The sequence below is a fragment of the Mixophyes fleayi genome, chromosome 8 (assembly GCF_038048845.1).
Source record: "Mixophyes fleayi isolate aMixFle1 chromosome 8, aMixFle1.hap1, whole genome shotgun sequence".
Lineage (NCBI taxonomy): Eukaryota > Metazoa > Chordata > Amphibia > Anura > Limnodynastidae > Mixophyes > Mixophyes fleayi.
The window spans coordinates 5402792-5424691 of NC_134409.1; the positions used below are offsets into that span (position 1 = coordinate 5402792).

At 42.3% G+C, this 21900-nt stretch overlaps 1 protein-coding gene across 2 annotated transcripts in view; it reads right to left on the minus strand.

The window, feature by feature from the left end:
* Nucleotides 1-956: 956 nt before the first annotated feature.
* The window catches only part of USP24 (ubiquitin specific peptidase 24), a 60885-nt gene continuing 39941 nt past the window's right edge, over nt 957-21900 (minus strand). For both annotated transcript variants that reach the window (XM_075181721.1, XM_075181720.1), the window contains exons 35-67: nt 21248-21403; nt 20709-20779; nt 20462-20622; nt 19959-20020; nt 19311-19502; nt 19090-19207; nt 18326-18470; nt 17802-17921; nt 17207-17332; nt 16296-16394; nt 16039-16121; nt 15384-15525; nt 14937-15056; nt 14184-14401; nt 13845-13969; nt 13540-13681; nt 12723-12870; nt 12517-12612; nt 12179-12282; nt 11238-11351; nt 10983-11079; nt 10785-10901; nt 9783-9875; nt 9596-9698; nt 8957-9072; nt 7614-7727; nt 6916-6981; nt 6415-6478; nt 6199-6277; nt 5629-5704; nt 4799-4885; nt 4467-4577; nt 957-3963 (exon numbers count right to left, since the gene is read on the minus strand). In XM_075181721.1, coding sequence (XP_075037822.1) covers nt 3901-3963; nt 4467-4577; nt 4799-4885; nt 5629-5704; nt 6199-6277; nt 6415-6478; nt 6916-6981; nt 7614-7727; nt 8957-9072; nt 9596-9698; nt 9783-9875; nt 10785-10901; nt 10983-11079; nt 11238-11351; nt 12179-12282; nt 12517-12612; nt 12723-12870; nt 13540-13681; nt 13845-13969; nt 14184-14401; nt 14937-15056; nt 15384-15525; nt 16039-16121; nt 16296-16394; nt 17207-17332; nt 17802-17921; nt 18326-18470; nt 19090-19207; nt 19311-19502; nt 19959-20020; nt 20462-20622; nt 20709-20779; nt 21248-21403 — 3728 coding nt within the window. In that variant the 3' untranslated portion in view covers nt 957-3900. The remainder of the gene's footprint in view (nt 3964-4466; nt 4578-4798; nt 4886-5628; nt 5705-6198; nt 6278-6414; nt 6479-6915; nt 6982-7613; nt 7728-8956; nt 9073-9595; nt 9699-9782; nt 9876-10784; nt 10902-10982; nt 11080-11237; nt 11352-12178; nt 12283-12516; nt 12613-12722; nt 12871-13539; nt 13682-13844; nt 13970-14183; nt 14402-14936; nt 15057-15383; nt 15526-16038; nt 16122-16295; nt 16395-17206; nt 17333-17801; nt 17922-18325; nt 18471-19089; nt 19208-19310; nt 19503-19958; nt 20021-20461; nt 20623-20708; nt 20780-21247; nt 21404-21900) is intronic.

A 21900-nucleotide genomic window follows, 5' to 3' on the forward strand; every position in this document is an offset into this window, starting at 1 on the left:
TAGTGTTACTACTACTAAGGCAGAGAGATACTAGACAAACCCAGACCTTGGTTAGGGCAAGTTCCAGTTATTTATTCAGGACAGATCTTAGGAGCGTGGAACAAATTTTAGGGATTCCTCCAGAACCTTGGAAAGGGTATGCCCCTTCTAAACAAGTCATTGTCATATTGATGAGAGAAGTAATTATACAGGAATACAAGCGAAACGGACATTCTTGTCGCAGAGATACGAAGAGGCAACTAAACAAGAGCAGTAACAACATCTTGGACAAGGAGGGTTCAGGATTCAGTGACAGAGCATTGTAAAGAAAGATGGACATCCATCTATTCACTAGTCATTATCATGAGGATGTCTTGTCTTCTATGGCCTGTTTGGAACACGTTTTCAAAACAGTTTATGAAGAAATTCATGATTACGTAGCATAGATGGCTGATTAGTTGTTTTGTCAAACTCCCGACTCTATGGCCTGGGTACATCCCATTGTAATGGCTGCCATTATTGAATTACATTTAATGTTAATTTCTTTTCCTCTGAATAAATACTTTATGGCAGTCCAGTTTCCTGCCCCAGCTTGATTATATAGGGTTTGAGAAAGCTTTTTTTCCTTAATCTGTCTCTACCTAAATTAATGGCTGCCACTGAGTATTTAGTGGACAACGAATGAACTATTGCCTATTTTTCATCTCACCCACAAAATAGATAATAAATAGCTGCTAAGAAACGAGTGGCCCCCATGGACATTATGAAACAAGGGTCCACTTACTCCTACTGTTCAGAGAGTTTTTGATGAAGTGACAGCAAAGATTTAGCATTTGGATACAAACTGGCCATCGTCTGACCTAATGGGGTTTTCCTGCCTTCCCCAAGAACAGCCATTTGCACAGAATGCAGATCACAAACAAGATATACCGAACATATAACACACAAAATAAGTGTAGAACTTGTCTTAAAGAATCTCTGCAATACTCAAATAAGTTTATTTCGTCATAAAATTAAAAGCAACTGTTTTCCAGAATTTTATTTAACAGTGATCAAAATTATTCCATTTTTGAACTGCACGGTAGATCATATAAAACAAGACATAACTCTGCTTCTGTAAATGTGAAAAACCTGGCGTTAGACATACACAGGGTAGGAGATGTCTGATTGGTCAGCGACACTCGCTCAAGCGATATGAATGGCGAATGCTTCTATGGAAATAAAAAAAGGCACTTCTGGCTAGTCGTGCCTTAGATTTGACAAATTAAATAAAAGGAAGGTTGGTGGACCAGACCCACCTACCTCATGTTGTGTGTTTAATCCTTATAGAAGGATAAGGCTCAAGTCTCAACTCCATCTACTGACAAATCTCCAAACTAGTGTTGGCTATAATACCACAGTCATTATCAGCAGCTGCCTGATGTCCTACTATACACAAAGGTAAGGTGTACCCACTTCCTAAACCAATGCACTAAAAGAAATTGTGACAACACTGAGGCATGAGACACTTTCTGCCTATACACTGGAGGCAGTCATTTTATTCATGAGAATGCAACCAACCCATTCACTAGAAGCCGGTGACATGACTGAGGCATCAGGCCGATTAGACGGGCATCATGGCTTAGTGATGCCTCCGATTTCTAATGAATTTGCAGACTGTATAATGAAATATCAGTTATCAAAATGGCTGCTTCCTTTGTGTGCAGATGACAGTCTGTTAGGACTAGCTGTGAAGGAGTTTGATCGTCTCAAGTCTCTCTGCAGTCAGCCAAGTGCCTGTATGTGCGGACACCGTTAGCTTTGGTCTGTAATATCCATATTCCTCTCATGAACATTGTGATAGAACTATAAAAACAGACAGCTGAAAATGTGCAAACGGACTCCTAATGCAGCAGGTGGGAACTGGGTAAATATATAACACACCTACCGCACTATATATGAACGCTCCTCTGCAATAACTGAAATAATTTAAGATAAGCATTTGAGCCTCAGAATAGAAGACCAAGCAACGTCATTGGGGGTATCCCTGGATTTGGGATAGGCAGTGGATTAGTAAGGCTAAAGAACAAGCAATGCCTCCCATGCGAAAGGGTCTGTTGTATAATATGGTGCATTTATTTGGGAAAGACCTAAAAAATAAACTATCAGTGCAACAAATCAAGAAAATATACAACACAAAGAATAAAAAATAATTGGCACAAAACATACAAATCATTTTCTCTGGACTTGTAAAATTACACATCTCAACCCCAGAGTTTCCACTGCATGATCTTGGAGCGGGGTCCAGTAAATTCCAGTTACTTGCGAGCGATTATTGAAAAAGTTGATATCATTATATATTACATTAATCAAATCAGATTCCTGCACCATTAAGCATTCATTTATTCTGTGCAGGGACTATAAACACTGTCCCAGAAACTGCAGAGTGAGCATCAATATCTGGGATTCGAGCTTAGACTGAACTTTATTCAATATGTCTCCGTGTGATGAAAATGAGCTGACAAAACTACGTGCAAGTTTGTGACAAACCTAAAAGCAAACTGGTCGCTTTAAAGAGCGAGGCTCCATCACAAGCAGTACTTGGGTGGAGCGCACACCTGCCTCCCCCGTCTAGTCCTGGATTATGGGCAAAACAAAATATAAAAGGATAAAGTGCGTCAATAGGGTGGAGTTCTTAAAAACGTTTCGGCGGTGTCTCAATTTTTTTTGTAAATTCTGTATTTTGAAGTCAAATATAAATGGCTCATCATTATGAAAAACTGTTTTTTTTTGTTTTTTTTTTTTAATAACATAGCTAATACAATGAAGAGAGGTCTTAAGCGTTGAGAAAAAGACCAACCCTAAAAAAAGGTTTGATTTTGTTGTGTGCAAAGGGGGGGTACTTGCCAACAGGGACTTGTAAAACTGGCCAGAAATACAAGCCACCGTTCTGGTACATGAGCTTAGGGTCTGATACTTCAAGAAGTCAATCTGATCAAAATGCTCATTGACTTCATTCCAATTACCAAGACAAAGCTTAAAAAAATTGTACAGAGCAAATACAATTTTTTTTATATTTGGCAGTTATACGAGGATTTGAAAGTCACGAAAATTTTATACTACGCTGTATTATTATCCAACCTATAAGTTCCCATCTCTTACTCATAATTAAAGACAGTCATTTGGAGGCAGAACCAGCATTCAGCCTATCACGATATTAGAAACTAGAGACATCACTGAGGTAAGAGGCACAAGGTGCCTCGGTGAGATCAGTGACAGACCATCTGGCCACCTGTTTGACTAGGTGACAAACTTTACATGGAAAAACTTTATGAAAACCAACTTCTGTTGAGTCATGCGGATTCCTGTGGCTCTATACAAATGGTGGGAGGCATATTAAATACAAAGCTTCATTTTTTTTTTTTAAAAAGATCAATTCCAAACTAAATTTGTACAAGTGTTACACATATTTTTACATCATTTTAATATTCCTAATATCGAAAGATTAAAAAGTTGTTTTATGCACCTAAAAGCAGTCAAGATTTTTTTTTCTTTTAATATTTTGTATAAAACCAAAATGAAATCTTCGCAGCATTACAGAAAAAGCAACAATTTTACATTCACTCCTTCAATGCTCACGATCTTAAAAAGAAAAGAAAAAAGGGAAAAAAAAAGTTTAACCACTTGCCAGTTGTTAAAATCTTGACAAAAATACTTTGTATCCGTTGTGTGTTTTTTGCAGCAATAAGAATAAAGTTCTGCTCGTTGAGGCTGTTCCAGAAATGGCCTTGAGAGGATCCAGGGAGGTCGCCCCTCGGGGGACCCGTAGAACTTACTGGGCCGCAGACTCCAGCGGAACTCTTAAAATTAATCAGTTGTGGTTCTCAAAGTGCGTTCATTTCACAGCGTGACAAATTCCTCTTCTGTACCTGGAAAACGTGTTCAAGGATCAACGTCCTCAAGGTCACTTTTCGTATCTCCAATTAGCATTGGCGAGTCGGGACCCTAAAATAATGGCAAATTAAAAGGTGTTATGCCACCAGAACACATCTATACAGCTTGGTGCCACTTTGTTAAAAAAGCCTCCCATAACATCTTAAATCTCCTTCTCTCGTCATTACATCCACCGTAGCCTCACTCTTGACCTACACAAGCAGAAACCCATCACACCCACAAACCAGCCCATCTTACATCTGCTCCTTCTCAACCCCCGCTATTACCCAAAGGGTCACTTTTTACAAAAAGCAAGAGTAACAGTTATTCAGTTGGGAACTTCTATAAAGCTCTATATTTTCCTGGATGGCTATAAGTCCACTTGAACAGTAGATCAATTTCTGAGTTCTGCGATTTGCCAATGTACATAGTGTATAACAGATACGAAAACAACCTCCTATTAATATCTTAATTGTGTGCATTTTCTGCCCCACCTTTTTTTAGATGTAATACAGTTGAACTATATGGTAAGTCAATTCCACAATTTCTCAGGAACAGAGAATTAAACCCCTCACCTGTTGCATACTCCTCTCTCCGTTCTCATTGGCTGGGCTGCTCTCTGATCCATTGCTGCTTCCAGACTGGTCCTTCTCGTTGAGCAAGGCGGTGGCATAGGCCAATGTGTCCTGGAGCAAAACAGGCATGGATAAACATTGGTACATATTCAGATAGTGAACAGTATAAAGTACAAAATTTAATTCCATACTTAAAGTAGATACCCAGCATGCCTCCACCCAACAGAAAAGCCAGCCTAACCCGCATGTCACCAAAATACTTCCCATCACCTAGACTAGTTTGAAGTATGCCCCCCAGTCACTGAGCCCTTAGCCGCATGCCCGTACTGTACCTGTGCAGAGATTGTCCGCTGGAACGTTTTAGCCGTAGAGGTTTCATTGGAGACGTTACTCTGAGGAGCCCAACAGTGCTCAGACATCTGACAGGAAGGAAACACAGTAAATTATATTGCAGAATAAAATACAGCAGAGTTTTCGTTCAGACTAACTTGTTGAATTCCGGACCGAGAGCTCCGCTTGTAGTATGGTCTAATGTTGCTTTAGTAAAACAAATCTTCATATGTTAAACTTCTTTAGTTGTAGAAATTCATATACAATTTAACTATTTTTTTTGTTATTTATAGAAACTCTGAAAAATCACAAGTGTGTCCTGCAGCACATAGTGATACAATCATGCAGATGCAAGCTTACTTGATGCTACAGTACAGTATATGGTTATGCTAACTTGCCGCCAAGTGTTGCAGGAACACATGACCCTGACTGACAGCGCCGTTCCAAACACGTAATAGCAGCTTAAATAAAGGGTAATTCCCCGGAAAAATTCAAAAATTGTTTCGCTTACTTTAAATCATTCTACAAGGTGCGACAATGTAGTCCATGACTGTCACTAGCAATTCCTGATAATCCTTAGTAAAAATCTATCATGGAAATAGACACCATGTGCCGGTTTTTACAATATGTCAACCAAACGTCAGACTCCTCCAAATGCCAATGTAGGGCAGAAGTCTATCCAGCATAGTGATTTAAAGTAAATTATATATTTTTTTCTCATCATTTTAAGTGGCGTTATCCTTTAACAGAGTTCTGTATGAGCAGTTACAGACGTTCTCTCACACTATATAAACCAGCAGCCAAAGGTGGAAGTATACAAATATCCCGTTACCTTCTTCTGTAACCACTGCACCGCCCAGCTCCAATGGTGAGAGTTCTCTTTGAAGTACTCCTTAGCGGCCGGACACCTATTATGGAAATAAAATGTAATAGAATTCTATGCTGCAGACAAACAACGGCTTTCAGGATATCCAGATATCACAACACACTAGGGATCCCCTTTCTGCAACGACTCCCATAAATGACGGACGTATGAACTTAATAAGCAGTCAATTTTCTGCCATAAATTGGCACAAACACTTCAGCTATTACTACAATTGTCCTTTTCTGCACAACAGACAAATGATGCAAATAAGTATAAACTGTAAATATAATCAGTATATAAGAGGTGACAATGTTAGAATAAAACACTGCCTACATCAGACGTCTCCTCGGATATCTGTGAGCTACACTCAGACTTCCTGCGGCCTTTACATGCTGCATTCTTGTATTTATTGTTTACTGGACAATGTGCTTTCTCCCCTTATATTTAGTAGGATACACGCAACGTCTTTTATCATGTACATAAGAGGGTTATGAAGACCTGAAGAGCTTACACAACATACTGCATTCTCAGACTTACTTCTGGGCCAGAGTGACGAGGAACTTCACACACTGATAGCAGCGACTGCTGTCTATATGGTTACTGTGATGCATCAGGGCTGTGGAAGGAGAAAAGACATTTGGTGAACAAGTGGAGATTACAGGTACAGGGGGAGAAGTATGAACTCAGCACCAGAGGTTTAGCATTGTGCCCGAGTACATCGATGTAAGAAAAGCATTTTATGTACAGACTTACCCAATAAACCGTCTGATTCAAACGCAAACTGCAGCCTCTGCAACTGGATTGGATCTTCCATCACCTTGAAGAATAAAAAGGAAAGTCAGTGTGTGCGATTCACATGTATAACTTCAATCAGCGTCTCCGTGTATAAAGAGAGAGGTCGGTGGCTGCAACAAAGCTGATGACTTATAGTTTAGAGAGGAAAACAAATCAAATCATCCCACTTCCAGCTTTCACAAAATGACTCCATGGATAGATATCCCCACCCTTGAACAGTTCAGAGTTTTGTTGGACAACGTATTTGGGAACATGGCCTCTAAAGTAAGGCGTTGCTGGGAAGATCAGGGGCGGACAGGGTGTGACCAATTTTCACCTGCTTCTGGGAATACACTATCTATACATGACGTTTTAAAGGAAAGCTTCATTCTCCTTATAGGATATCCTGTGCGAAGAACAGAGTAGAATTTAGGGAGACTGTTCAGTTCCTCCCAATATGGAGGCATCAGGCTCACGTACCAGTATCTCATGCAGGAGGGTGAACATGTTTTTCAGCTCATGTGGGGGAGCAGATTCCAGCTGATTCTGTAGGATAAATACACAAAATGTTTGATACAAATATAAACAATAAATATACACACATTTAAAGTAACCCTCCACCGGCGATTGTGGCTGTCATTCAGCGACCCCTGCCCTGGTCACTGTATCGGCCGGGAGGAACAACAATGCTGCAGAGGTCTCTAGCAAAGACTAACCCCTGCCCAAGCTAGTGGCTCCACCTGACCAGAGACCGAGACGAGGGACAGAGGTGGGGGTGATGGAAACAGATCGATGGGTTGGAGACGAACCAGCCTGTCACGTGTTAGAGAGCACAGCTGTGGCTGCTCCTCAGATTAGTGTAAAGAAACAAAGCAAACCAAATATGGGCACAAGAAAACCCTGCCACCACACTAGAAAGAGAACCAAGGAGGAGCAGGGGAAGAGGGCGTTTATAGGGAGGAGATGAGGAGTCACTTTAGTCCAGACTCCAAAACATATAACCCACAATCTATGTCTCCTACCGCTAAAGGAGAAACGAATTTCACAGTAAATCCAAAATCCATTTTTCGTATGTTTGCAAAACCTGCAAGTGTACTATCGTTTCAAAACAGACATCTCATTCCATCTACTGATAGATCCCAGGGCTATAAAGAAAAGGTTTCCACGTTGACCGATACCTTAATGAAGTGCAGCACGGTGAGCGAGAAGCGCTCATTACAGAAGCAGCAATAAACCAGCATCTCGATGAGAACGGACAGCGACCCCGGCAGTTCCCGCATTGCAAACATCACCTACAACAGAAGTAGTCACCGGTGACAAACATATATACAGTTTCCATATAATCTTCAACACTTTAATATATTGCTCTCTTCACTCATAACTCCTAGAATACAATTTAAATGAATCCTGCTTTTGAAATGGAAAATTGCACTTTCCCAACCAAAATGACAAAGAATAGATTTCCTCTATCAGACTGCAGTTGTGTGTTGTGTGTGAGTAATCTGAAATGACAACGTCCATACACGTTTGGTTACAGTCATGACCCTGAGCAAGAGAAATTTTGCACAAGATTTGCGTGAGGTGGCATCATCTCTCTTTGGTCTGCAGGGACTATCTAGCTTCTGCACATCCAACCTCTCCCAGTTCCCTTCCACAATAGAAGTTTCTATGGTTACAGGAACAGTTTCAAACACTCTGTAATGCATCAAACTTGAACTTACTAAGTTCTACTATTCTGTCTCATTAACAGGAATCGTCAATTAATTTAAACATGGACTACATAGACTTAACACAAAGCATCTTCCAAGGGATACAATGCATCTCAGTCCCTTATAATCATGTATGTAACGGTGTATCCGGGATAGGAGATGAGGTAGATATACAGTAGCAGAGAGGGAAAGCACTGAGAGGTTGTAAAACTGTACATTTTACTTACAATCAATATAACATAAGGTGTAAGTTGAGGTACAACACTGAAAGTAGATCAGCTTATTACATCTTATTGGAGCAAAGAGAAGTTAGGGCTCTGCTTATATAGATCACAGATGGGAAAAGACTAAAGGTTCAGTAAACTAAACACAACAAATATACTCCCTGCCCCCTCTCTCTTCAATCAGGAGCCCTGCTAGGGCAACACTGACATGGGGCTCTGCCGCTGCAGGATAGTTGAGTGTACATAGGCACAGGAGACCGGCCAGGGTGGAAAGTACAATCTTTAGATCAGTAGGGAAGAGTCCTCTGACAAACTATTCCAGCCACACACTGCGGAAGGAATTAGAGGCTCCCGGTCAGGACGAGTGGTGGACAACCAACCTGGTCAGCCTAGTGTGCACTTGAACAATCAGATTTCTAGCGCAAGACGGGACCCTGTTGCTGTTGATGTAGTAATGTTCCAATGAATCACATGAAAGAATGTGTATTTTTGTGTATTTTTTTTAGGTCGATTATGATCTTGAAATCACGCATGTAAACAATGAGGAAGAAAATTGTAAAAATTAAAATAAAATACACAGTCGCTCACCTCCAGCAAGTAGGACTTTCCTTCTGGCGTAAACATCAAAGCTTCCACCTCGGCATGGAGCGCCAGCAGGGGGCTCTGTGTGTTTAGCGGAGGGCAAGGCCCGAAAACACCAGGAGCTGAAGCAGAATATGGAGGTCAGACATATAGACAAGCGCTTGTAATGAGGAGTTAGAAATCGGCGGAAGGTGTAAAACGCCAAACAGCTATTCTAACCGCATTGTGTTTATAGGTCATTTAATGCATACAGAGATTAGCAAGGACATGTTGCTAGAACACTTAGTTCCAACAACTTTAACTTCTTGTATAACCCAACAATGACCCAGGAGAAGGCAATAACCGAAAACTCACAGGAGTCTCATAAGCTCAATAATCTAACAGACATTATTATTTATTGTAGAAACAACAAGGGCTAGGCTTCACGCTGCATTACTGCGCTGTAGTATTATAAACAATACAATTCCGGATAATGTGGATTTACAGCGCAAGTAAGCACACACAAATAGAACTGCAGTATTTCAGCCACTTTCCAACAAGTAAAACTCACCCACTGGCAATTTGGGGACATTTATAAAAACAAAACAAAACTCCTCCCCCCTCCACCCAGCATTAGGCCATATGCACAAAGAAGCCACGTCTTACCGACAGTCCGATGGGAGGAAATATCGGAATATAGGACCAGCAACGCTATTGTATTGTGCAGGAAGCCAAACTCTCGGGCCTGTGCCGGACTCCACCGGCGATTCTAGGAACAGACAAAATTGTTAAAACACAGGCACTATAAAATATATTTAAAGCTGCCACGTGCCTGTTATTACAGTTCCGTTACCTGGTTGTTCTTTCGATTGGGGCCAAGCAGGAAATTAATGAAATGCCGCAGAGCTGAGTATTTCAGGAGGAGCTCAACAGCTTGCACTCCTTGCTGCGTTGTGGAGAAGAGAGCGGATACTAGAATCTCAATAATGCAGTGTAAATGTACGCATTTAACATAACAAGGTTTAAATAATTATATTTAAAAAGAGAGTAGGGATATTTGCTATTGAAAATAAAGCAGGATGACCCTCACATTAGACATGGCCCTGATTTCTATGTCATCTGGGGAATCTACAGAGTTTGGCACAAGACAGGACCGTGTCACGGAACAATGAATGCTGCAAATCCCATCCTGTCATCTTGATAAAACTGTGGCAGGGGTAGAGGACTAAAGGAAGAAACCTGGATGTCTCGCTACTCATAGGGAGAGTGAACACATATGGGGAAAGGTCCTTTAAGTCTGCAGTTTTAATATATATATATATATATATACACACACACATACATATAACACAGAAAACTGCAGCACTTCCAACATAAGAAAAACTTTATAAAAAGAAAAGTTAATGGGATAAATAAAGAAGCTGCTCAGTAATTTTCAATGTGACACCGGCATCTAACACAATTTGATGACATCATATAGGGGCGTGGCTTTGCAGCGCAAGATTTCTAAAAGGCAAATAAAGTGCACAAACTAGGAGCATTTTAGGCACTTTCTAACAAATGGTGAAACCACTGTAGAGCAACTTGGATACACGTACAAAAAAGCAGCTTTTTATGCAATTCTAAAACCTGGTTTCTGTTCAAATGTTTCAGCTTTGGCACAGAAATCCCCATGTGTCTTATTTGCACATATAGGGACCTGTCATAACAATCATTTCAGATACTTTTAAAAAACAAACAAATCCCTTCCCACTGGGTACACAGCACGTTCTCACATTTACTTATCCAACATACTAATTAGTTTAGGTCCGACAGACGGCTGACGGGGAGATAATTGTTATCCTCAGACTTTTACCTTCTGCAGAAAGTTACTGAAGAGGAAGAAGTACTGAGTGCAATTCTTGCAGCTCTCGGGAACATCTTTGTCCAGCAGACTGAGCAGCATCTCGATGAGCAGATGGACACCGTTCACCTGGAGGAACAGACCATTTGCAATCAGTTATTAGAACGGATATTAGTGCCTATCACAGCACAGGGGAGGACACCAAGTTACCTTGTCTCTGTGAAGTAAGGCCCCGTCTAAGGTCTTCTCCAGGATAGTGGCCACAGCACAGCGAACCTCCCGGACGCAGGACTCCAGCAGGAACACCCTTCGGAATAACATAGATACGTGTAAATAATGTGTAGAAATAGATAATGTTGTCAGTGACCCAGTACAGACATAAAGCTCAGCGATTTATCTTCAGAGTCAAGAAATGTAAAGCAAACTAGATGATAGGAAAAGTTCAGATCAGATGCTTGAACTTACTTGACAAGTTCCCTTCCCTCGGAGCTGACAAAGTACTCCACCAGCCACTGGCAGGCCTCACAGCTCTTAGACACCAAGGCCTCAATGGTGGCGATCCATTCCTCGGTGTCAACCCTAGAACCCAAACACAGGTTATAAACGCTGCCTGACGCACAAACCGCGAGACTCGGCAGGAAGTGACGCTCGACCACATGATCAGGGCCAACAATCAGAGTTTGTAAAACTTCTCTCCTTGCACAATACAGAGGACATGTTATTACGACTCAATATGCAGGTCGGTCTCTCTTTATATCCTCGCGGATATGTATTTTGTGAACCGAAGGGAAAATCAGGTATATTGGTGAACTGTGGGATGAACAGAGCCGAGGACTTTATTTACTGCACATTACTATATGACCAAGGGAGTTCCCAGGAATTTAATTTGAAAAAACAAAACCCCTCAAAAATCTAGTACTGAACAGACCATCAATGTTTGTACGAAACCTGAAATTATACAAAATGACTCAATTCCTAATTGCATTCTATCGTGGGACGGCTGTCAGAGGGGAAACCTGGTCACTGCCCCTATTAGCACTAGCGAGTGGTTCAGCTGTATCGCTGTACAGGATGACCGCACTCGCAGAGCAGATGTATCCCTTTCCTGCAGCCCGTCCCCCACTTAAGGCAGATAGACCATGATTGCTCTCCTCTGACCTTATCAGGTCCCGATCTAGGAACCAGCGGCCTCAGTGAATGGATGAGAAACACTCAGAAATAAAAGTTATTCACATGGCAGATTGGCTCCATCCACTGTGTGCTGGCGATAGGAGCACATGGTATGGCAAAGTCAGATTTCTCTTTAGAAGCTAGAATTGCACCTTCATTCTGTACTTTACAATCATGTACGAAGTTACTAGAAATTTTCTCCACCAACTTTTAAATGAATGTCTGGTCTACTTTACCTGAGTTTCCTCTTCGTCCGGAGGTAGGTGTGAAAGAGGAACTGGATGGCCAGCTGTGCGCTGACTTTGGCCATTGGAGGGTAGCTAGGATGCTTCAGCTTGGTCTGGAAAGAAGTAGAATAGGTCAATATAACAGCACGCCACCTGCTGGCACATCAGTATATTAACAAGACACCGGCTCTGGGAGCAAAAGGAAAAGCTCTCAAACAATATGCAGTGTGTGACTGGAGAAGAAATAATGTGGGTGAGAATTGGAGCCTGGACCCAACCACACATCCCAAACAGTGCAGTTAGGACACAAGATTCATATAAAACAATATACCAAAAAAGCCACTTACTGCATTCACAGAAGCCAGAGATAGCACAAAGCTGAAATAGTCGCTGTTGTAAATATCCCTGTTCTTCATAAACTTCAGATTCTCATCTCTTACCATCTATAAATGACACAAGAACGTGAGAATATCACAAAACAGACTCCAGGTTCCACAGGAAAACCCACATCCACGATATATACCCACTCACGGGGGCTACCACGTCTGTATACCTGGTATATTCTGAGAGGCATCTTCTCCACAAACAGACCTTTCTTCTCTCCTTTTCTTACCAGCTTGGTTAAGATAGACAGGCGGTCGTTAGGCCTGTGAGGCCGGGGAGAGGACTGGGGTGAAATGTCAGGAGAGGATGGAGCAGACCTAGAACACAGCACACAATTCAGCTCAAACACTGAATCATTTTATTACTAGGAACAGAATATAGAAGAGGTGAAATATAACCTGCAAGCAGAGTATGTAAACAGCAAGTAGACATCTGTCTGATCCAGCTACAATCCTACAAGATGGGGCAGTTAATAAACCACAAGAAATATTTCTGAACGGATATCCCTGAAGCCAGCCTCAGTGAAAATCAGAAGGTTCTATGCTGCACCAAAAATGTATAAATTATCCAAAATAACACAAGTCTATTTTATTTCATAAATTCTATATGAAACATATTATGGTCTAAAAATGAAAAAAATATTGTAAAGATTTCCCTGCTGCAGAAAACATGGACACCCCCCTGCCCGATAGATCATTCACAAGTTACTGCTTGGTAAAGACCAGCGAAGACTACAGAGTTATACATCACTTGGCCACTAGGAGTGCTGCACCGCTGAAATCAATGGCCGGTAACATCTTGAGTGTGTCTAGTTATTTCAATAAACGCAATTCTAGCAAGAACTTTGTTTTAAGGATTATATAAATTTCTCAAATAAGAACTGGATACAGTTATTATTTCCATGATGATCTATGCATAACAAGGTTATTTAAAAGGTTTATTCGCTAATGGAAGCGCGAGACGAGTGCATGAGGGTAAATACGTACAGCGAGAGATCCTCGGCCTCCTGGCGCACAACGCTGACTCTGCTTTTCTTTGGTAGAACCGGAGAGTTCTGGTCAGACACGCGTTGATAGAAAAGCATGTAGGCGTTCCAGTAGCGCCGGCGGACATCAGGGTAGGGGTTGGCTGTGCAGAATAAAAGGATCAAGTCAACAAATATAGACGACCGGTACTGCTGATGTTATTATAGCAACATAAAATAACGGCTAACCATTACCACTTTAGTACTCCCAATAACTTCTGTAAAGGGCAAAGTGAAAGTATTCATGATCGTAAGGAAATAACTTACACTGATCGTAAACTTTAGGCCTGTACTCTCCACCAAAGCATTCATATTCAATGGTCTCGTCATTCAGATCAAACTCTTCCACCACAGTGTCGTTAAATTTGAACCACTTGCTTTTGCCACAGCTCCTGCATCAGAGAACGGGTAACATTACACAAACGGATTTTGCTGTAATAAATCCAGTGTATTTATATTAAATCCGTAAACCACTGCACACAGCTAGAGATTTCACTCTGGCCCCAACTAAAGCATAAATAAGCAAAAAATATCCACCAATCTAATCGAAACGCGTGGTCTGCCGGCACAAACGGCATGGAAAGGGCTTCAAGGCTGCCGGGTTACCTGCGGTCTTTAATGAAGGAGTAATAGTGTCCGGCGTGAGCCTGACCGCTGTGCACGATCACTCCGACCAGCTCATAGTTTTCTGTTGGGGCCACTTTCTTCCGGGGAGACCCTCCGCTGGGATCGGCGTGTCTTCCATTGTCCCCCACCTCTGAGGAGGAATCCTGGCGCGCCATGCCGGACACTGTGTACGGTTCCATATTGAGCATCCAAGGGAACTAGAAGAGGAAATGAAAGCACTTATAAGGCAGGTACAGGTCATCTCTGTGGCAGGGTCTCCCCTTCCTCTACAACCCACCTCTTACAGTATATAAACATTAGACCTGCATATAAAAGCTAACACTCTAATCCAGGCCTGGCCAACCTGTGGCTCTCCAGGTGTTGTTAAACTACAAACCCCAGCATGCTTTGCCAGTAGAAAGCCAGCCCATAGCTGGCTGTGCATGCTGGGACTTGTAGTTTCACCCACACTTAGAGAGCCACAAGTTGGCCTGGCCTGCTCTTACATGGAGTGGATAGCAGAGCATTGTCGTATCCAAAAGAAAACGGCTCTGGTGAAACAAATACATAACTAGAAATTAAAGAAACCAGAAACATAAAAGGCAAGATATAGGAGGGTATGGACACCTAATTAAATTAAAGTCATCTAAAGGTGGAGACGCTTTGAAGCAGAAAATGTCATGCAATACCTAATAACCTACACTAGGTGGCAACACAGCAATATGTTGACAATAACTGCAGCATGATTCTTACCTTAATCTGTTCGTCATATTTAATAGAGCGGCCACTTTCCCAGTCAAACCCAAATCTCATCAAATGAATGACGAGGACACTGGGCAGAGACTTGATACAAGTCCTCTTCACGGTCGTCCTCTGAAGCAAAACAGAAAGATGGATAAGAAGACAACACATTAGTGTCAACTCTGTTCTGTTCTCCCACCAGGACAAGGCAAGGAAAGGCGCCAGTGATTTTGATAGTGTCTTATAAAATAAAACAATAGAGGATTCATGTAAGAATATTAGGTCACGGGAGACGAAGAACTACTTCCCCGAATAAACACAAGTCCAACGTTACCAGTGTATTCATCGGGTCACGGAGAAAGTCTATCACCGATTCCCAAAAGCCCAAACAATCAGCGATAGTAGTAGTAAGACCGCTCACTGCCCCTAACACATCTCTCCATAGCCCTCCATCCTCACCTTTTCTTGGCACTTCTCACAGTAGTAAGCATTGCTGCCCTCCAGGACCTCTCCCCTCACAAACTGATCCAGAGAGATCTCCAGGCTTTGGCAGGAGGTCACCCCTAAATTCAGAGCCATAAACGCTTCTTCTCGCTCATATCTGAAACAGACATTTCAGTGCAAAATAAATCAGCAAAGAACATAGATCTGTAACTGGCATTATTACATGTATCACTACCAGGAAGCCGTGCACAGCAGGATGCAGGATTTGTTTTACATTTTTGTACATCTGTTACATATTTGGCATTATACAGGGGAACATCCACATATTAAATCAACCCATGGAATATATAGTCTGATGGCTGGTCGACAGCCGCTATTAAAGACCAATTTAGGATATTGCCACCAAGATACCAACAGAATCACCCGAGTGGACAAGCATGCTTCTTGGCATGGTTCAGAAAGTTTACTGTTTGTGAAAAAAAAAACACCTTTTTATATTGGGTCAACCTGTAATTTAGATGTTGTGGCTCTTTAAATGTGACAATTTTATAGCAACATCCAGGAATAGGGGAGATTTTAAGACCGCATATCAGGCCTTCACAAATGGCAGACACCTGACCATACATACTGCTTTACAAACAGCGCTTAAATGTCCGATCTCCGCACTCACCTGTGGGGACAATCCTTACAGATCTTCTGGTCTGAGTAGATGCCTTGAAACGTGTTCTTAAACAGCTGATCACGGCCCATTTTCTGGACGGAGATGAAAACAAAATCCAGAATAGGTCAGATAATCTCATGTAAACCAGATGTTACCAGTGTACGAGACATCTCGTACTGTCCGTGCAGAACAATGGATCACAACACTGACAAGGACATTGAATAGCAACAACACAAACTGTTAATAGAAGAAACCTGGACCAATACCTTGAGGTACTCGTCCATCTGATCTATGAGGCTGGTGAAGAATTCATAGGCGTCCTGCTGCTCTCGGACGTACAGCTCTTTGTTCCACATCTTGAAGATCTAAACATTGCAGTGACACAAAAGTTACACATTTGCTATTCACATATTACTCTATAATCCTCTTGCATATCACCAACACCACACCCGGTCATTAGACAAAATGTAACACAAGGGAGAGCGGTGACATGAATTTTATTAACGCTTTTAAGTATGGCGCAAGAATAGCAATGTTCCGATAATAAAACGTCAGGATAACATTTCCTGATTTGGGGTCTGTCTACAGGAGCAGCTACATCTCATATCTCTCATCAAGCAGCTCTCAGGTTATCTACGCTTAACAATTATAGTTTAATTAGTGATAATTTAAGAGTCAATTGTTTGCAGCTCCAACAAGGAAAGTATTTATAACCTACAATATTCATCAACTTTACACTTTTAAGTATATTTAAAGATACATTTTAAATATTCAATTTTGATTCTAGTGGCCTTTTAAAAAGAGCTACTGGTAACATTCCCAGGTATACATGGAAACATAGCAATGAAAATATTCCAGATAAGGCTATGATTCCGGGGGAACCATTTTCCAGTGCACATCAGTCTTCCTGTGTGCACGGTTACTGAAGCAGTCTGCATGTAGTAAGTCACTAAGGGGTATATTTACTAAACCGCGGGTTTGAAAAAGTGGAGATGTTGCCTATAGCAGCCAATCAGATTCTAGCTGTCATTTTGTAGAATGTACTAAATAAATGACAGTTAGAATCTGATTGGTTGCTATAGGCAACATCTCCACTTTTTTTTAAGCCCGCAGTTTAGTAAATATACCCCTAAGAGTCTAAACCAACAACAGATCTCTTTATAGAACGTCTGCTGACCTTCCAGAAGTTCTCCGGCACATAGTACTGTAGTTTGCTTTCCATCAAATGGCCGAACAGAGACTGGACCTGGTAGAAGACGCTGTCATCAGGATTATCGGTTTCATCTTCCATGGAGAGCAAGGCCTGGATGACACAAAAGTCTCAGTAACTAGGAGGACATAAAATAAAGTAATTCATTATCTCAGGACTAGTTTAAAAACACGCTGGGGGAGGTCTGCTATTACGATCTCGTTTTAAAAATCATAAGTCTCCAAAAAGATTAAAAAAACAGAACAGGAATCTGGAACACAGAATGCCAGTTTGTGACTGGTGTATGAAAAATAAAACTGGACTAGTCAATAAAGTTCTTTAGAAGGTTACTGCTGTGTCCTGGAGGGGGAACTCTTGTGGTTTATGACACAAAATGTAACCAGACCGCAATCTTTAAATGGGAACTTTTTTTTGGGCCGCTAACAAAGCTGCAAACATTGTTAAAAGGAGATTTCACAATTCCTACGTCGTGTTTTGAGTTTCATGACAGCTGCTCCTGCCGAGAGTAAAATGATCACACAGTAAGTGATTACTTGACACAGATTTCAAGTGATTACCGGACCTCGGTAAGACCCGGCTGCATGTACAACTGCTGAAAGACTGCGTTCATGTAGCAGGTGGCTCCTCCGTTCTTCAGCCCCACAAATCCTGAGTTTGACCTGCTGTCAACAGGTGGAAGATACTGCAACATCAAAAGAGGGAAACCTATATCACTATGAAGATCGCAACGTATAGATGTAAAATGAAGCAGCCAAAAACTTGCAAACTGCTGAGAAATGTAGCGTATGACGGCAAAGTGAAGTCAGGTTTTCTGGACCTGCGTCACCGTGACAGGAAGTGAATACTACAGTAACATTGTATGTGTCCTATTCTGTCATCATAAAACAATCACATAATGCTGCCATTCTTCACCAGTGTCAGACTAGATGAACTTAAGCTGGACAAGCTGTGTGACCTCACAACCTTTGTATGTGAACAAATCTGGTTATCTGTGATAAACAACTTGCACCACAATCTTCGCCATATGGTGCTGGTTACTTGTTACATAACACTTGTTATTATTCTATATAATTATACTATACCCACATCAAATTCCTTGGTGAGCGCAGGGTCCGGCTGATGGTGCATTGACAACAATTCTTTTGTGATAAGGTGGAGATTAGCCAGGGAGCTTTCTGCCAGCATCACCAGGACCTCGTACGCTGCCAGCCGGCTGTTCACGGAGCTGCACCTGAACAGAGGAGAGGAACAATATTAGAGGGGCGCTAAACCCTGAACGTACGCTGGTCTCATTAACCTAACATCCAGCAGTTCATAGCAATCATAGAACAGAGAGTACATCCGAAAACATTAAGGTGACCCGGTCACCAACAGACAGACGTCCACTAGAATCTATATACTTATCTCTGGTTCAGTAGCAAAAGCTCTACTGCAGGGGGTAGGGTGTAGTTAAGTCTGCTACAAGGCCTGGAGGCGAGAGGGTCCAGGTTGTTCCCACCTGCATGGCCCATAGTCTACTCTTAAAAAAGCAGAGAGGATTCCTCTTATGAACTGGTGCAGCATGTAATGTAGGTGCGCGAGCTCTGCATAGAGGGGGACCAGAGGCATCACTGCGTCTGGTCAAATTTAGCTATGGGGCTCAGTGATGGTCCCTAGTGAATGGAGAGGTTGCGTTCTCCCAAATACCATGGGTGTTGCCTCCACTGGGCATTGACAACAGGAAAACTTGATTCAGCTAGCAGAGCTGAATTATGGCAACCAATGAGCATGAGGTCTCCGCCATCTATTAATATATACGTAGAGTCCTTATAGACGTACACAGCGGTAGATTAGATACGTAATCATCTCACCGGGGGTGGAAGTCTTGCTGGCTTAATGCTCCGCTGCCAGCTGGTGAGTGACTGTTTAAGATGATCCTTGAGGCACGGAACAGGAAATCATCCAGGAGCTGTTTAATCAGAGAGGGACCTGTACAATAAGAACACATTAACGGGGACAGACATGATTCAGAAAGAGGGTATGACACATCGGAGGGGGTGTTTGGGCGCAGTACTAGCGGGTGGACACTCACCAAGCATCTCTTTCTCCGCACCACAAAGCGAGAGGAGGGTCTTTATCAGACGGAGGTGACCGGCCAGCCACATGTTGTCCGCTTCGCTGGTCTCGCACTCCGCTGTGCGATTGGGCTCGAAGTTGTCCAGCCACGTGATCTCATCCTCCAACATGGTTGCCGGACTAATGCTCAACTGCTCCATCTCCGATGCTGTGGGGGTAAAATAATGATAGATGCTGAGTGAAGGTAATTAAGGTATTCACAGAGTCAGTCCGTTACTCATCCAGTGCATTTAATCACTGAGCTACTTGGTTCTTCAGACGCATTGGACAATCTACGGCGGGAATTCAATTCCCCGGGATGAGCCGCAGAGCGCCTCCGGAACGGTGTAAAGGCATTACGTGGAGTAGTAACCTCACTGATTTTTCATTGATCACCAAAGAGGTTTGCAGGAAAATCAGTATTGTTGGGGTACCCAAAAAAGAGTGCGGTCAGACATCGCCGTCATGTCAGGTGACTCAGTAAGAGGATTGAATCCCCTCCTATAAGTGTTTATCCCCTCTGCCTTCTTGCATTACAGGAGAGAATAGACTAATAAGTTCATAGATATAGTCATATTTTTATTTATTTTATTGCATCCTCAATCAAAATAGCAGCTAAACTTACAGGTTAAGTCATCGAGGAGCTGACATCTCAAATCAAAATACTCCGTACACTGGGCCAACAGCCTACAATACAAAAACAGTGAAAAGTGATTAATTTCAATTACAACGTATCAAAATTAATCAACGAGCTGTCGGAGCATGCCATACGTTCACACAGAAAGCCATAGATAAGTGAACTACAAATCTCAGAAAGACCTACCAGCCTTGGGCTACTGTGACTTATAATGCCACAGAAGTTGTAGAGCTCAGGCGGATGCTCTTAGTTTTACCAATTAAGCTTCAGGCAAACAGTAGATGAACCTGAAAATTGTAATTTAAATGTTGCCAATAATTCTGCACAGTGGATTATAAACTGACAATAAACAGTACTGGAAATGTAATTAGTTTACGTGCCCGTACAAATGGAACAAATAGTGTATATATTTACATTGCGCTCTTGCGTACACACTTTCGCTTATTACAAGAAAACAGGAATCTCATACCCTCACATGGATTGGGTCCTACCTCTGGTTAATGCCACGCATTATACTGGTCGGCGACCACAGCGGCAGTTGCGCGGACAGGATAACGTTCAGCAGGAAGAGGTTGGGTTTCTGTACTTCTGGGTATGTGGAGGTGTCCGTCTGGCTCAGTGTGTACAACTGGTCACAGGCAACACGCCGAATCTGTGACAGCGACACCAACACGTTTATTACAATCTCAGCGGACGTAGTACTAACGTCCCACACAGACTCCACCCGGTGACACTTACCTCTGCACTCGGAGACCCGAGGAGAATATCGATTGTGAAGTCAGCGACAGAAGGCAGATTGTAGAAAGATCCTGCAAAATAAGTGATCCATTTAAATGAGTTGGACACTAGGATTTAAAGAGAACTAATTCCTTCACAATAGGTTCTACCCCCATTGTAGAACACTTAACATCTCCAACTTATTCCTACATAATAAAACAACATGTTTGTCCATTATAGTTCTAAAAGTGCTCAGGAAAACCCACGGTATTGTTCTCTGCTATCAATTGTTTGATGAGAAAGTAGCCTAATGACTGTGCCCCTTCAATAAGATTACTGACTGAGAGTCTGCAACGTATAGGAAGATATCTTACGCCACTATCACAACCTTATATATACAATGTTTTAAATAAACCAACTTCTAGTTCGTTTTGGGGTCAAACTCTGTGTTAGGCAAACAGTCCAGAGCTGTGAGGTGCCCGGCTGGTACACAGTGGTGAGAAAAGGTGCACTGTGGCTTTCACAGGTTGACCGGTGGGTTAGCGCCATCCGATACGCACCCAGTTGCTGGCTGCGCAGCTGCAGACATGTAACGAGCAGGGACAAGGCCTCTCCAGCAATTATGGCATCTTTGGTAGACACAGACTGCTGTCGGACACAAATCCAGGCGTGCAGAGAGGTGGCCTCCCCTTCACTCCCAGAGCTGCAATTACTTCCTGCAAGAACAAGGGGTTCTTATGTAATACGGATACTGGTCCTTCACAAATATACAAGTGAACAGGAGTAAAACAAAACATTGCAGAATTATTTACAGTATTCTGACATAGAAATCTGTTGAATGGTATTAATGATCTATAAACCATGTCTCACATAGATGTGCATCTTTACTATGTGCTGTTAAAGGACCTTGCGGCTTCCACTATCCAACCAACTTCCTGCTCGTTAACATTCTTCACCTCACTGCCCCTGTCACATGCAGCCCTGTCCTCACTAACACATCACTCATCTCCTGATATACTCTGTTGCTGGGGGACCCTGCTCCTTCCACTATATAACTCTCAGTCTGTGGCTTCCTGATGCCTCCATTCCCCTCCTCACATCATGTCACTGCCCCTGTCACATGCAGCCCTGTCCTCACTAACACATCACTCATCTCCTGATATACTCTGTGCTGCTGGAGACCCTGCTCCTTCCACTATATAACTCTCAGTCT